The following is a 16,112-nucleotide window of genomic DNA, read 5'->3' as shown; positions in this document are numbered from 1 at the left end:
ATCCTGACCGAGTCATTGTCCGCTAATATATCAATTGATATTTTCTAGTCACCTTTTTCATATCATGTGAAGCCATACAATAATTCAAAAATGAATCACTTAAAAAAGAAATATAGAACCATTCCAACATACAGGTAAATCATATCCCATGCCACATAGACTCTTAAATAGACAAGTTTAAAGTTACCGAGGCTTGTTTTTCTTAGAATGAACCAAGTTTATTTCGTGATGGCAATATCTGCACACGACAGGTAAACTTGAGAAGTCTCTTCAGCGTTCCACTTCCATGCAAGAAGGGTATGGTTGGTAACATAATCAGGAATTTTGATCTTCTTGGTCACAGTGTAACCACCTGCAATGGAAGTATAGCATGAGCCAAGCGTAGAGTTGTCAACACCATGGCAGCTGGTTCCGGAATAAGCCTTGCAGGTAAACCATTTGTTGTTCCAGCATTCCTCGCCTTCCTGACAATCAGGACTGTAGTCGCATTCCTGCCCGTCAACATCGGTACAAGGAAGAAGTCCCTCTTCGAAGCACTTTTCAGCCTCCTCCTTCTCATCATCGGTCGGGAGATAGGTGGGATCGAGGAATTTATTGACCAGCGTTTGGTTTTGGCAGATACGGTAGCTAAACATGCCGCCATGGTCACCATTGTGGTCGACACACCATTGCACCGTCACGACTTCCCCAGCCTTGTAAGTGGCGGCAAGCTTCTGACCACCCCAGGAAGCATTAGGCTGATTATAATCAACACTAACACGGGCGTTATACCCGCAAACACCACTACGACCAACTACAGGCCCATTAAGGTCTGGCCAGCCACTAACAGGCTCAAGGATAGTACACTCCGGGCATGTATCTATTCCAGACTAGAATGTAACCATTAGTCTTGATATAATACGTTTCGACACAAGCAGATAGAAGAACTCACCTCGTGCCCCAGTCTAGTACGACTTGGAGGTATGTACATATATCCATGTCCAGCAACAGAGGTTGCAAATGCAATCGCAACGATGGAGGTAAACAGCATTTTGTGAGTGAAGAATGTATTAATCTGGCTCGATGAGACTAGAGGACTCCTGAGAAAGAAAGTTTATTGTTGTCTTTTTCAGATACATCTTTCGAGCTTGATGGCGACATCTTGGCAACTTTATATCCATCCCCAAATAGTTCCAAAGGGCTTCTTTGATAGTCCAAGGCTAGAGAAACCCCGAATATGAAACGTTGACGGGAAATTTACTCGGCAATCTCAGGCGGAATGCGGTCATCAATTTGTTCTTGATACTACTACATAGTAGACACGTTTGGTATCTTAGTTGCCCGCGACTCTGTGCAGCTCGCGGTGAACGAACTTGGCGCGGAATCGCTTACGATAATGATGTATCATTTGACAATTAGGTATCGGTTGAAACTTGAAAGTCCCCAAAAATCAGGAGACACAACCAATTTCTCCGGTCGGGAAATATTTTTGCAGTTTATTGGCAGTTGCTGACACGAATTTCTCTCACACACAGTATAGATTCTACATCAACACACACAGCTGGACCCCATAACTTCACTCCACAACGGAGAATTACCCCACACGGGGAATTGTTTCTATCATGCAGAAAGCAGGATTGAATTGGCTGAAAGAGGCGTCTGTGGGAAGCCATGAGTGGTTAATTAGACATATTGGACTCAGGGTTCGAAGGTAAGGACGGCACGATATAGCAATTTATTATTCCATTGACAACAGAACGCAGGTCAGTCGAGCTCTCCACCAGCACCAAGCGCCAGCATCCTGTCTCCACTTGATTTTTTAAAAAAGAGAATGGTAGATCGCCCTCGTGTAATATAAATACCAATGAAATAAATAAGTCTTTATAAGTAACTTGGTAGGGAGATGGGTGAGAGATTAGGGTTTAGAAGGCAAATTAAGAAAATCCTAATTTAGAAGGTCCGGAAATTGATTTCGAAAATGCAACTCTGAGCGGGAAGATCTCGATAGACGTAAGCGCATTAGGCAATCCGTTAACCAGCCTGGAGGAGACTGTTTTACGTCCCAGGCTATAACAAGAATAGGGATAGCCTTGATCACATAATAGATTGATTAGTATGTTTTAAAACTTTCAATGAGCTCATATACCCCGTATTTGTGAATAGAACTCTTTAGAGAAATACATACCTCATCACGGCTAGCGGGCTACAGGTTCGTAGTCCCTACAAGTCAACCTTCATTTATTCCCGGTGTTATACTGCCCCGTCAATACTCCGTGGTCGGAGAATAATAACGATTTATGAGCGATACCGAATTATATAGTGAAAGATAATGTAGCCGTACATACGTGGTTCCGACGGATTTTGTATATTATAGTCGACCTCGATATCCATCGGTCTTATTATATTCTTATAGGCCATAGTGGACCTCGATGTGCGGAAAAATCTACTTATCCTCGTCGGACTAGTTCTTACATTGGGAAGTATGGATACTGTTACATCTATCAGCCATACAAGCGCCAGTGACTTAAAAAAATCGGATTCAAGCAAGGTGATAAATTCTCGATATGCCTGGGTCCTGCTGGTTTGCCTGGGCGGGTTAGCTCTTTTTGCATGCTTTTCAAAGTCTGGTTTTGTGCGCAGAAAGGTCAGCAAAGCAGCTTCGTGGCAAGGACGAAAAAACATCTCATCTATGCTCCTCTGATTCGGTCTAGCCACATCACCGGGTTCCAACTGTTGTCTGCGTTAGCTACAGTCAAAATCCCAACACGCCTGCAGACTTGCATCATTGTGACCACGGTAGCCCTAAACGTGACATTTCTTGTGAGCCATATTCAACGGTCCTCCACCGAGGCCTTGCTCCCGGTTGTCAGAAACCGAGCAGGCACATTAGCGAATGCAAACCTAGTTCCGCTGGTCCTTCTAGCTGGTCGAAATAACCCCTTAACAAGCTTTTTTGGGATTAGCTTTAGCACTATAAATGTTTTCCATCGCTTGCTTGGTCGCCTTGTGGTTTTGGCATCAATTATGCATGCTGTTATGTGGCTAGTTGGTACATCTGCGACGCGTGAGTCTCGTTTGCCGCCTCTCCAAGTTTTTGAATGCCGGAAGCCCAGAGTAAATAGCTGGATGGAAAGCCGGATCGGTTAATATCAGAAATGATGATTTCCTCTTCACTGGATTGATAGTATGTATCTATACTGGACTTTCTGCTCAGTGATTGATGGAAATATCAGACTGTTACAGCATTCATTGCCCTTGGGATCCATTCTCCGTCAATATTCCGCCATGCGTTCTACGAAAAATTTCTCCACTCCCATATTCTTTTCGTCTGCCTTGCACTAGGTGGGTCTTGGCATCACCTAGGGCAGCTTCCCGCACGTGCATATTTGTTCGCGGCAATTAGCGTCTGGGACACACAGGTCAGGACTTCCTGGTTCTGGGATAGATTGTAACTTTCTGACAGGCTCTAAATCTAGAGGCTCGCCCGTTTTTTACTAATAATATGGAGGGGTTACGCCTCCGACAAAATCACCAAGGGTGTAGTGAGGGAGGTTCAAGATGAAGCCTTTCAGATCTCACTGACGGCGGCACGCTCATGGACTATCCAGCCTGGCCAGTATATCTTCCTCTACATGTCTTCTATTGGATTATCGACGTCGCATTCGTTTATAATTGCGTGGTATGATTAAAACAAAATCAAATCCAACGAAAGAAATGCCGCCGTCATGGCCAGATACCGACGCATCTCAGAAACGCAAAGAGACTACAATTCACCTTATCATCAGGCATAGAACAGGTTTCACGGCAGCCCTTTGCAGAAAGATGCAAAAAAGCGAGGTCCATATTGCCAATGTATCTTCATTGATTGAAGGACATATGGAGGAGGGCAATATTGCCTAAGCTCGTACGGTACAGTAATACAGTTTGCGGGAGGTGTTGGAATCACCTATCAGCTATCATATGCTCGTTACATTATCAATGGCTTGGCTGAAGGTTTTCTATCTGGACGTCGACGCATACAGCTAGTTTGGACTGTTTAGAACGTTGAGCATATCGAGTGGGTTCGAAGTTGGTTAGAATCTCTCTTCAGAATTGAAAAGGCGAAGGACGTCTTTCACTTACAGATCTTTATTACAAGAGACTACAGCATTGCCAACGAGACTTTCAGTATAGGCGGAAATCTCCAATTATTCTCGGGACGCCCTGATGTCAATAGTATAGTCCGCTGTAATGCCGAGCAACCAGTCGGCACTATTGCGGTCACGTCGTGTGGACCTGGGACCATGAGTGATTATGTCAGGAAGGCATGTAGAGACTACTAGTTTGAGTGTAATATTGATTACTTCGAAGGAAACTACTGTTGGTAGAACAGTGCAAGAGATAGCTGAAATCAACCGATATCGAGTTATTGAATGATTATTCCCGTATATTAATATTACTTTATTAATTCAATGTTCCCAGGGACATTGGGCAAATAATGTTCCGAAGACCCACAAAGTGCACGAGCGGAGTTCCTACATCGGTGTTCAATTACAAATTGACATATTCTGGGGGCGCTCGTCCTTTGGCCTTATGGTTTCTATTTTTGAAAACTATGGTACTGCCTGTTTTTTATTTAGTTTTAGTTAATGTTTTATGCTTGCGACCTGCAACTAAATATTTCAAGCCGTTATAGTGAAAATCAAAATACTTTATTGCTTGATAATATGAATCTACAAGTCACCACAATGCTCGAGGTAACTTCCTTCTATACTGCTGTTGATAAGGATCGAGGTACTGCGGTACTAGTCCTCGCACCACAGTTTCCAGTAACAGTCTTCATCGCCAACGCTACCCAACTGGAATAGGACGGGTTTGCAACTTCGCTACTGAGATCAGCCACAAAAATGCTCGCCACTATGTTCGCGGAAATTGATATTATCGGGGCAGTCGCGGTTGCTAGGAGCCGCAATGGATTGTGCCCACCTCAGCCCCAATGTTCCAGCACTCGTTGAGGCGTTACCCGTTTGGCTGCCATCAGTCCAAAATAAACAGTTTTGACACCTGTATATCAATGTATAATGCGTCAAATTCAACTTGGAGGAGATTTGGGTCAATGTAGCATTTCCGGAGTATACACTTGGCTTGGCATAGGTGGTCGTATAGCGGAAGGATGTGAAAATTGTCTGGTTATACGGATAGGTCATTAAGAGAAGTGAATTTATCATATTGCCCCCAAGGGAAATTCCACACCACCCCATATCTGTAGTATTTGTAGATGAACATTGCTTTCCACCCATGCCAAGTTAGTAAAAAAACTCTGACACAGTTTCGTCTAGACGCAATTTTCTCACTAGGTAGCCAATAAACTCGCTGGCATCAGTCTTGAGTGCATTGCTTGGAAGCGCAAGACCAAGTGTAAGGCCACTATTTGTAACTTTATCGGACGCTGTCCAAGTATCAAACACAATACCAGTATCCGGGTCCTTGTACACGACAGGGGTACTGGTCTGGCCTAGGCATCTCTGCGGCACTATTGTAACAGGGATAGACCCAGGGAGCATGTTCAAGCCTAATCCGGCAGGACCGGGGGGCTCAGGGATATCCCGGGGGTCAATTGTGATAGATCACAATTGATACCATAAGACCCCGGGCATGATGCCCGTACCCCTCACCTCGCTATATATGCCTTTATCTAGTTAGATTAGGTATCAATGACCTGAGGTAGAGACTCAGGCATATAGGCTTGGTTTCCCACCCGGAGGGAGGAAATCAAGCAATATATCTTTTGTATAATCTTTGACATAACTTTCAATATAAGTCTACTCGGCTTCGAACAGCCTTCGGCTCGAAGCCTTCCCTAACTACATAACCTAAACCGATAACTGCCTCCCTAGTAGCCTTGCTCTTTAGCATCAATATCAACCGGTGAAGCTTCAACTCACCCACACCTAGTCTATCCAGACACCCACGGACACGGTCCTGCCTGACCGTGTTACAACTATAGAATGTCTGTTTAAAAATTTGTATATGCATCGCGTGTACATCTATATCACTTACGCGTCATGGCAGCAAAAAGCGCTGTGAATAGATGGCCAAATGACTTCATTTCGATAAGTGGAGGTAGCAAGAGCGATTGATCTGCTGCGTGCAGAAGAGATACAATGGCAAATGTTAAAACCGGATTTAGCTATGAGACCATTGCTTATAACGAGTGGATAACCAAACAATCAATGATAGTACGGTGTAAAGACCATCGGCTTAACAGGAAATATGTCGGAAATTCATCGGTAGCCTCTGTACCAGCTAACTTTGTGTAGATTAGTAAAACAATTGCCATGGCTAGTGATCTGCGGGATCGGCAGTTTCGGTTACCTGCCTGGTTACATGTAGTCTAGGTCCACATTGTTTTGTGGCAGGACAGAATTCGGTCAATTTATTATACAACTCTTTACATATAATAATAACTTCAAGTGGGTTATGATGTTTATTCTGTTAAGTGTTCTCACAATGTTTTCTATTAATTGTGATATCAATATTTCCAATTTAAAAATGTACAAATTAGATCTTGTACTGGCTGCTCGGAACCAGATCGGCGACAATAGCTGGAGTTATAGAGTGCATCGAAAACGGTTCGTTTGGCACAAACCTACGTATCTAATGACGTATATCCTCCTTATATGTCCTTAATACTTCGAATACATGCCGTTTTCACATAGGGGCTACTAGAGACTACGGAATGGACGGATTATGTTCTCAAGATTGCTATAAGTCTGTCTAATCTGGGATCATTCAGTACAGGTAGAGGAAATAAACAGAGTAAAAATTAAAAATTAAAGGGCAAAAATCATTGACTACAAAAAGAAAGTATAGTGGACAATGATATCCCGGCTTCTATATTCCCGAACTGTTATTTTATTAAGATTTATGTGCGCCTGTTATCGGTTACATGAGTGCTGAACTCCATATAAAGTGGCTTATAGTAGCACTTGGCCAGGAAATGGACTTGGGGACGAGAGAGTGGTGATTGTGTGGAGGCACCGAGAAGGGATGGCAAAGCCCAGGAGTTAAGCGATGTCGTTAAATCAGATTGAACTTTCTGTTGCATTCGTTGGCCATATTTTTTATTCAAATAAAGATTAAAAAACCAATTTGGAATAGCTACGTACCAGATTAGGCTTAGATGATGTTCTCGAACTGGTTGAAGATAAAAGAAAAATGTTTTCTCTGTCAGACTCTCCTTTTGACCTCGCTTAATGACATTAATAACGGGAATAAGTTTTCGAATATCAACTAACTAAATAACCAGCCCTAGAATCGATGGATGTCCAAATGTATATTTTGATACATCCTATAAAATATGAGGAGTGCCACGTGCACCAGTTAACATTTCCTATACTTTGCAATCCCTGAATGCCTAAGAAGCTATGCCATTGAATCTTGCTGCTAGCATGTTGGTGACTCACGCAGAAGATTCAATCGATTTTAACTTTTCTTGTAAAGCCGCGAAATTTCGTCTCATTGCGTTTGCCGTGAATTGTTGACCGGTGACCATGGGGTACTTTTTCAATGGCCCCTGGATAGTTGCATCCGTGCAAGGTTGATTGAAAAAGGCAATACTGTACCGGTCTCCGTAAAAGTCTTCAGGCTCGCTAGGGGCTTTAACGCGATGGAAGGTCGATTTGAAACGATCGTCAGACCACGACATGAGCAGATCGCCAATATTGCAAACAATTTCTCCCGTCTTGGCTTCAATCTTGGTCCAAGTATCGCCAATGCCAAATTCCGTTACAACTTCACGACCAGGGCATATCTCCAAACCACTCTGTCCCTCCTTTTGAAACAGCAATGTGAGGAAATCCCAATCTGCATGTGCGCCTGCTCGATGATAGACTTTTCCGTCAGACTCTTGGGGTAGGGCAAAGTAGTGTAATAATCTACAGACAGTTTGAGAGTTCGGTCGGGACACGTCATGTGCTTTAATGAAGAAGTCTTCGGAAAAGCCCAGCCCGAGAGCAAAACAGCGCATAAGCTTTTCTGAGACTTCTTGAACGCGGCTCATGAATTCGAGAGAAGTTGTCTGAAAGCCGGCAAGATGACTTTCATCAATCCAAACATCGTTCATATTTTCACCAAACTGAAGTTGATATGACTCCTTCGTGTCGGGCATTCCTGTAGACGGGCGGATTTGTGAGTTCTTCTCCCATCCTACATTTTTCGAGCTCCATGGAACTGTCGCTTTGACGTTGTCAGGAAGGTTGAAGAACCGCTGGGAATTGGAGAACATTTTTTCGATGTCATCATTGGAGAGGCCGTGGTCGACAACGGTGAAGAAGCCGACATTCTCGGCGGCATCAATGAGCTCGGAAGTAATTTCATCAATTCTTGCTTCAAAGTCGCGCAGTGAGATCTGTGGAATAGGACGGTCGGCGTAACTTGTTTTGGTAGTCATTATGCTATCGGTGAAAAATGGCCAGGGCACATGTTCCTGAGAGCCGTCAGGAGGTCTGGTAAATGAGAATAGAAAGACCGTCTCTACCTAAATGTTCTGCAATGGGGAGGAACCTAGGACTTTGAAGTTGGGTGAGAGACAAGCTGACAGGGAAGTGGTCAATAATTATAGGCTTGGAACTCCACGCTTAATATCAGGCGCACCATCTAGTCTTCAAATAACCCTCTCATCGCTAGATCGGATGTCTAAATTGGTCGATTGAGCGATGCGGAGAGAGAAAGAAAGAGAGGGCTACCCCACCCTCGGCCGAGGCTTATCGGCGAGCTCCATACTGATGCCTAAGGCTCTAATCTTCGGCCGGATACGCCACTGCTTGCTTATCGCCCTGGTTAATAATTACTTCTTTCTGCGCCCACGCACATCGTGACTCGGTACTCGCTGCTTCTCCATTCACGGCACCATCTGTTGCTCTTGGAGATTTTCTAACTGCCAGCACCTCACCAGAGTCCATGATTGGGAATCTGGTATTCTGCCTTGGCCCTACCTGGTCCCCAGAGACTCGGCCGAGCAACGATTAATTTGAAAATTCCTTTACGGGACCTATACTACTCGGCCCAGAGGACACCCCTTTGGATTATCATTATTCAAGGGTAATAAATTGGTAGACTCCGAGATAAGGCCTTTTGTTAGCATTGTGGTTGGGAACACACAATTCAATTGATGTAGGAACATGAGTTTCTCCATTTACAGGAAGCGCCTAGCATGTGTAGAATGCACCCGGCGCAAGGTCCGATGTGATAAGATCTTGCCTTGTCGAAATTGTACTGTGAAGTAAGTTACTCTGTCTAGGGACAACTGCAAAGCTGGTCGGGATGCGCTAATGAGGTGAAATATGAATATACAGAGGAATCGGCTGTTCGCGTCCGAGAAACCACATCAACATTTCGAACCAGGGCCCAGCTGACGAAGAGAGTCCGGGATCTAATATTAGACTTCCTGATTCCAATGATGCAGCCGAAAATTCCAATAGAGCACTTTTGGAATTGGTGGAGAAATTGAACGCGAAAATCGATCACCTGGAATTTGCACTTCAAAAGAAACAAAGTATGGCCGTGTCGCAGGAAATGTCCAATGAACCAGAGCTACTGTCACCATCACCCATATCGCTCATATCGCCCATACCCTCGGAAATCCCACGGGAGGTTGTAAATAAAGAAGCCAAAGAGACGACGGCTCAAAGTGGCTCTGAAGTTGAAGATGCCGCTACTATTCTGGAATTCCTAGCCTGGGGTCGACGGAAAGATCCCAAGTACCAGGACCTCATCACTGCACACGGCGAAGCCTCACAGTATTCCCCCGAGATATTGAGACCGAGGACAATATACCTTTCTTCTCTTCACAAATAACGCTCCGCTCATATTTGCAGTCTCTTCTGCCCAGCAGGCCGCAGGTATACACCCTCGTGCAGTATCACTGTGACTGTCTTCTCTGGTATCATGGATCGTTCCACGCCACGGTATTGTGGAAATCTCTCGAAGACTTCTATAATGAAAAGAAGGGTCAGATTGAGCTCACAGATACCCAGTTACAGTGGACTAGTTTGCTTTTTGCTATTATTCTAGGCTCTATCACCTGCGCACCTCGTCAAATAATTTTGTCATGGGGATTCAATGACGAGGAACGAAACAAATTATCACATAGATGGTTTCAGGCAATGAATGTCTGCTTGCAGTACTCCGATTACATGTCTTCTCACTCGATATTCTCGGTTCAGGCAATTGCTACAGCTACTCACACCGCCCATATGTTGGGCCATTCAAATAGCCAAGCGGTTCTTTTAGCATCAGCGGTTCGGATTGCGCAAAATTTGGGATTGCATCGACTGGGAAAGGAAACAGATGAACACATGTCGCCCGATCTAATCGATCGAGAGATCGGTCGACGGGTTTGGTGCCAGCTCTGTACGCAGGATTGGTTTTCAATCCCGTTCACGGAAAGTTATCTTATACATCGAAGCTGTTATGACACTGAAAAGCCACGTAATTGCAACGAGATAGACATGACAGTCCAATCCGATGACATACCAACGACCATGAGCTATTCGCGTTTCTTTTTTGAAGTGGCTACCCTTATGCCTCAAGTACACGATGCACTTGCTAGCTCGAACACCATGTACACACGATATGAAAAGGTCCTCGAGTACGACCAACGGCTGCGACTTTTAGCCACGGTTCGGCTTCCATATTATCTACAAAATGTTCCTATTGACCCGGCATGGCCGTGTTATGTCCCATGGGCCCGTCGTTGCCTTGCGATAAGTACTTCGCATAAAGTGATAATGATACATAGAAAGTTTCTAGGGATGAGTTTTGCCAACCCAATGTTTTCTCGGACTCGCAGGACGTGTGTTGCAGCCGCAAGGACGATTATCAAAGAGTTAAGAGGATCCAGCAGTGATGGCGGCCCAGTACTTTGGATTCATCACGCCTTTATCGTAGCCGCAGGTGTAAGTTTACATTGGATTCAATTCTTGCCGCGAAATGTATTAATCCAAACATAGATAATACTATGTCTTGATATTATTCACTCCCCCGAATTCTCACCGGAATGTGATGAACACCGCCGACTGGTTCAAGACGGTCTTCGACTCCTCTCAACATGTGAAACAAATATGATTGCGACACGTGGAATTCCTTTAATACAGGCTATGCTTGCGAACGAAGGACGCATTCGTGAAAAGACCTTCAACCAGGTGGAGGCATCTGTCACTGGAAATACACCCAATAAGATTGACGCAAGAAATTTGGACATCAAAGAGATCATCCGAAGTTTCTACATGCAAGATCGCCTTAATTCCTTTACAGCTACCGTCAGCAGGTATCCATCCGCTGAGTGGTTTGCTACTGACAGCCAGAGCAGTTGGCCTCCTAATACGTCAGAAAAAGCGGCACTGCCACCTCTCCTTAATCAACCAGCTTACGAAAGTGATTTTCCTGATAATTTCGACGATGTGTTGGCACTAGCAGCGAACTATATAACTTGAACCCGCTTCTAAGTCGAATCTTTATTCAGTATTTTGGTATTAATATCTATTATTCACCATGTAGTTTAAATGTCCAAGTGGGAACCTTCAGTCCGTTGCCGTTGCCATGGAAGTATTTGATCATTCTTCGCCGTCATCTTTTCTTCTGGCAATGCTAAATTAAGCACAACCCCGATCAGTGCCGCAATAATGAATGGTGTCTCAACAACCAAGTTCAGCCCTTGTTCGAAGCCCTGCAAATTGACATTTGGCCCAGTATAGTCAAGAATCTGTGAGAACCACTTCGGGGAAACTATATCAATAAAGCCGATCCCTAGAGCAGCAGTCAAAATGAATCTATTTCGTCTCGTAAATTCAATAAGACTGAGAACACGTATACCAGCTATGGCAATTGTGCTGTAGAGAAAAACCTGCATTCCACCAAGAACCGATGGCGGCATGGAGCCGAATACAGCACCGAATTTGCCGAATATACCCATTAAAATTAGGAAGGCTGAAGCACACCAACCAGCACGTCGGCTCTATGCAATAGTTAGTGGATGTATAGAGATAGGGAATGACCCTTCCGGGGAATTCTTACTGCGCATCCTGTCAATGATATTACTCCATTGTTGCCGGCCTGGCTAACCATAGGCAACCCAGTACCTAAGGCGGCGATCAAACTCCCCAAACCATCGCACATAATTCCACCTTGAATACGACTATTGAACTCAGTGCCATCAATATCGACACCGGAAAGTTCAGCAGTAGCAAGTATGTCTGGCATGCAGCTGACGGCTTCACAGACAAACATGATCATTAATGGCAGGACGAGCGCGCTATCCACCGAGAGTTTGAATGTGTGAACCCACAAGAAAGTAGCAATCGGAGCGGCATCTATCTCGTCTCTTGACCAGTATCCCGCAGCACCAGAAATAATACAGCCAACCGCCAAACCAAAGATCACCGAGGCGGATCTCATAAGGGGGGAGCCAAAAATTTCCACAAGAATGATGGTTATGAAAACGCTGAATCCGAGTCCGATTAATTTCGGATCACCCCTGCCTGATAGTTAGAGAAATGGCTTGTTCATAAAGAGTTTCACCTCATAGAAAATGAATGAAGGTATAAGAGGGGTTTCTGCATACCAAGGTAGAGGTTTGGGAGCAGTAGTATTTGGGCATAGAGCATAATACCCCGTACCACCGTTACAGTTCGAACTTCCTCCCCAGTTCTCCATTCCATTACCAATTAAATACACACCCACAAGAACCAGAAGGCTGCCAGTAACGATTTTGGGGAAAATTCGATTGAGAAGTTTAGGCGGAACTAGCGACATAAGAATCTGGATCCATACAGTACACAACATGGTTCCAAGCATGGCGCCCCATGCTTCTGGACAAGGTAACTTTGCACCCGTCGAGTCCACTGGACAGGTTCCATTGGCGTATCTCATGTTCGTGTAATTGAAAGCTATGTTGAGAATGTCGAACGTTGGGCCTACGACTGACAATAGCCCAGTACCAATATAAAACGACGTTTTTGTGATGTGTAGCCGAGTCACCTGCAATGCAGTGGCGATTCCTGTCGTAATAAACGCCGCTGAAACAAGATATTGTGTTTGTGCAGGGTTCAAATAGAACGCGCCGTCAGCAACAGCCAACGGCGGCGAAACCACAGAACCGACCAATGTTAAAGCATGTTGTAGACCGAGAATGATAGTGAGGAGTATCGGTACCTGATCATTGAGACCATAGAAAGGGGTTTCAAAATCTTTGTATTTTTTATTCAGTGGCCAGATGTTCGGTGTTATGAGGTACATATAGTCCTACATGAAGAGAGGTCCTTGGTCAGCGCTAGCTACTACCGAGAACCAGAAGGGATGATTGTACATAATCTCCTATCCAGCCATCGCGACTTGAGAAGTAAAGCTTCAAGTAGCTCCATCTCGATAACGAGGTTGAAGCATGATAAGTTGATGACGAATCTGGATGTTCTGAAGCGGCTACCGCACGCAGGCTTGCTTCTTTCTGTGAGGGTTCCATCAAGCCTTGTCAAAGAGGGATTAATCTCATCAATAAGAGTTCTCGGGATATTTCTACGGGATGACTATTGAATAAATAGGTTGTTATTACAATCCTTTTTTTTAAAATTTAGTATACTGTATCGCTGGACTGTGTCGCTTATCGCAAGCAGACAGGAGACAACCACGCCGTTGCGATAACAAAACTCTTATCAGTTTATCGGTTGCTCAACGATTCGACGCTACAAGATATGGGTGGGGCTCGGCCGAAGCCGCTCGGATCTTTTCCGGCTTTATGAATTTAGATTGTCGTTAGATTAGTGGATGAAGTTATCATATTATGACAATCATTCATCATCTTGAAATCACTAGCATCCCTAGTTCTCCTTCATATCAATTCAAACGGTGTGTACCTCTCAGACCTTGTTAAATGTCCTACAATGGCAACGAAAGACCAATCATCCATACTCTTTCACTCGGCCACAATAATCACACTCAATAAATGTCGGCAAGTTATTCGAGATGGGCATATTCACGTTGTTGATAGTCGCATCATGTCCGTTGAGAAATATTATCCACTCAATTCCTTACCGCCTCACACTCGGATTATAGATTGCAAGAACAAAATTATCATTCCCGGCCTCGTGAACACACACGCCCACCTGGTACAATCGCTTTTACGAGGACTGGCTGAGGACTTGCCGTTGCACTCTTGGTTATGCGATGCCGTATGGCCGCTGGAATCCGTTTATTCACACGACGACGGCTATAACGCGGCACGACTAACAATCGCAGAGATGCTGAAAACTGGGACGACATGTTTCTTAGATCCGATGCTGACACATACAGCCGGATTTGAGAGGATATGCCAAGTGGTGGGTGAAATGGGTATACGAGGCTGTTTGGTAGGTGTTCTGCACTCTTTGCTTAGTGTATTTTGATAGACTTTTATTTCCCTCTTGAAGTATTTTTTTTTTGTTTTTTCACTTTTCGGCATTTTGGCACTTCCCCTTTCATGAAGATGATACTGAGCAGCATAATAGGGAAAATTAGTAAAGTTCACAGAAACAAGTCGAGAAAATTCCATGACAGACCCGAGAGATAAAGACTTAGATTTCATGTCTATTCCTGCACTTGTGGAGGCACACTCTAGGCATAATGGACAATACGATGACCGTCTACACGTTTGGGCCGCAGCCGGTACTCCTCGGGGCGCACCGAAGTCGGCATTTCAAGAACTTGGAGATGCCTGCTCTGCGCACGGAATCTCACTTACCATGCACTGTGCGGAAGCTCCCAGAGATCTAGAGATATTCCACGACGTATACGGCTGCAGTCCCATGGAATTTGTGGAGGAAACACATCTTTCCTTCGATGCCAGCTCTGTCAATTCCAATGCGAATCCAAGAAATCTCGTTCTCGCCCATATGGTAAATCTAGACGTGGAAAAGGATATTCGTCTATTAGCTGCAACAAATACATCGGTAGCCCACAACCCTTCATCAAATCTCAAGCTCGCTTCTGGTATAGCCCCTGTACCAACTATGTTGTTATCAGACGTACGGGGTCAAAATATCAACGTGTCTCTGGGAACGGACGGTGCTCCATGTTCAAATCACTACGACATGTTTCAGGAAATGCACCTGGCATCCATTCTTCACAAAGGTGCGAATCATGATGCAGCATTAATTCCAGCAGAAACGGCTCTTGAAATGGCAACAATCAACGGCGCGAAAGCCCTTGGGTTGGATGACGAAATTGGCAGTCTAGAAATAAACAAGAAGGCTGATTTTGTAGTCCTCGATCCATATGGAAAGGGGAACATAGGAATTGCGCCGTGGGATGCTGATGACAATGCGAATGGCGTTTCGCCAGTCACTACTGTTGTACACGGTTGTACTGGGCGAGATGTCGATATCACTGTTGTAAATGGGCGTATTATCATTGAGAACGGGCTCTTAGTTGTTGGAGGGCGACTGAAAGAGGTTGAAATCATACAGAAAGCACATCTGGCGGCAAAAGGTATTTTGCAGAAATGTAATGCGAATCGTTCCAATGGAGAACAGTTGGGTGGTAGTTTGAAAAATGGGTGGACGTATATCTAGGAAAATATCAGTCAGCATATTAGCTTATATATGTTTCTTGCTATTAGATTAGCGTTGGGTAGCCCATGATGTAAAAAAGGAGCTACTATATCCTACGAATCATTAGAATGCCTTCTCGGACGATGTCCAAATTTCCCCGTTGATAGGGTTATTTGTACATAGTAAGTACAGCATGTCTACCCAATTGGCCCTATGTATATATGTATCGTTAGTGTCAAATTCAGTAGGAACCTTCGCGTGACTTTGAATTTAGCTTTTTTGGGCCTCACACTTAATTGACAAAGAACTCAGATCCTCCGTTATTCAAATGTTTGGACTTGTTAGACTAAGGTCTAAAAGCCAAAAGTCATGAAATTCGCAGAAAGTCAGACCTGGGCCATAGGTCACTTTTTCCAAGCTTCCATTATTTCATCTGGATATGCTTGATTATTGAGGGAACAAGTGGCGGGCCTAGATAGAAAGGTAAAGTTAGCCGATGTTGTAACCCGGACGCCGGACGCCTGAGTCAGTCTATTACTGGTGTGGCGATAATTAGTACCGCAGCTTGAAGAA

At 44.4% G+C, this 16,112-nt stretch overlaps 6 protein-coding genes across 6 annotated transcripts; 2 read left to right on the top strand and 4 right to left on the bottom strand.

Annotated features, from left to right (window-relative positions):
• Nucleotides 1-218: 218 nt before the first annotated feature.
• Nucleotides 219-1,030, bottom strand: BGW36DRAFT_432271 (uncharacterized protein; the record flags this gene model as incomplete). The annotated part of the gene is made up of 2 exons (XM_046221109.1): nucleotides 219-869; nucleotides 932-1,030. The coding sequence occupies 2 exons, from the start codon at nucleotides 1,028-1,030 to the stop codon at nucleotides 219-221; spliced, it is 750 nt and encodes a 249-aa protein (XP_046066665.1).
• Nucleotides 1,031-4,853: 3,823 nt separating this feature from the next.
• BGW36DRAFT_432270 (uncharacterized protein) lies at nucleotides 4,854-5,522 on the bottom strand (the record flags this gene model as incomplete). Its single annotated transcript, XM_046221108.1, has 2 exons — nucleotides 4,854-5,246; nucleotides 5,313-5,522. 2 exons carry the CDS (start codon nucleotides 5,520-5,522, stop codon nucleotides 4,854-4,856), a joined length of 603 nt encoding a protein of 200 aa, XP_046066664.1.
• A 1,637-nt stretch (nucleotides 5,523-7,159) lies between these two features.
• Nucleotides 7,160-8,666, bottom strand: BGW36DRAFT_388817 (putative gibberellin 20 oxidase). Its single transcript, XM_046217268.1, has 3 exons — nucleotides 8,614-8,666; nucleotides 8,498-8,553; nucleotides 7,160-8,446 (listed from the first exon to the last, which is right to left on the bottom strand). Exon 3 carries the CDS (start codon nucleotides 8,408-8,410, stop codon nucleotides 7,421-7,423), a length of 990 nt encoding a protein of 329 aa, XP_046066663.1. The 5' UTR covers nucleotides 8,411-8,446; nucleotides 8,498-8,553; nucleotides 8,614-8,666; the 3' UTR covers nucleotides 7,160-7,420.
• A 159-nt stretch (nucleotides 8,667-8,825) lies between these two features.
• BGW36DRAFT_388813 (uncharacterized protein) lies at nucleotides 8,826-11,806 on the top strand. The gene is made up of 4 exons (XM_046217267.1): nucleotides 8,826-9,241; nucleotides 9,315-9,719; nucleotides 9,752-10,916; nucleotides 10,971-11,806. The coding sequence occupies exons 1-4, from the start codon at nucleotides 9,141-9,143 to the stop codon at nucleotides 11,451-11,453; spliced, it is 2,154 nt and encodes a 717-aa protein (XP_046066662.1). The 5' UTR covers nucleotides 8,826-9,140; the 3' UTR covers nucleotides 11,454-11,806.
• Nucleotides 11,431-13,477, bottom strand: BGW36DRAFT_439571 (putative purine permease; the record flags this gene model as incomplete). The annotated part of the gene is made up of 4 exons (XM_046221507.1): nucleotides 11,431-11,974; nucleotides 12,034-12,493; nucleotides 12,581-13,260; nucleotides 13,325-13,477. The coding sequence occupies 4 exons, from the start codon at nucleotides 13,475-13,477 to the stop codon at nucleotides 11,519-11,521; spliced, it is 1,749 nt and encodes a 582-aa protein (XP_046066661.1). The 3' UTR covers nucleotides 11,431-11,518.
• A 418-nt stretch (nucleotides 13,478-13,895) lies between these two features.
• BGW36DRAFT_306523 (putative guanine deaminase) lies at nucleotides 13,896-15,560 on the top strand (the record flags this gene model as incomplete). The annotated part of the gene is made up of 2 exons (XM_046212159.1): nucleotides 13,896-14,360; nucleotides 14,499-15,560. 2 exons carry the CDS (start codon nucleotides 13,896-13,898, stop codon nucleotides 15,558-15,560), a joined length of 1,527 nt encoding a protein of 508 aa, XP_046066660.1.
• Between the last annotated feature and the right edge of the window lie 552 nt (nucleotides 15,561-16,112).

This window comes from Talaromyces proteolyticus (assembly GCF_021365285.1).
Source record: "Talaromyces proteolyticus strain PMI_201 chromosome Unknown BGW36scaffold_13, whole genome shotgun sequence".
NCBI lineage: Eukaryota > Fungi > Ascomycota > Eurotiomycetes > Eurotiales > Trichocomaceae > Talaromyces > Talaromyces proteolyticus.
Note: the sequence above shows the minus strand (reverse complement) of the source record. Positions and strands in the feature narration are given on the sequence as shown.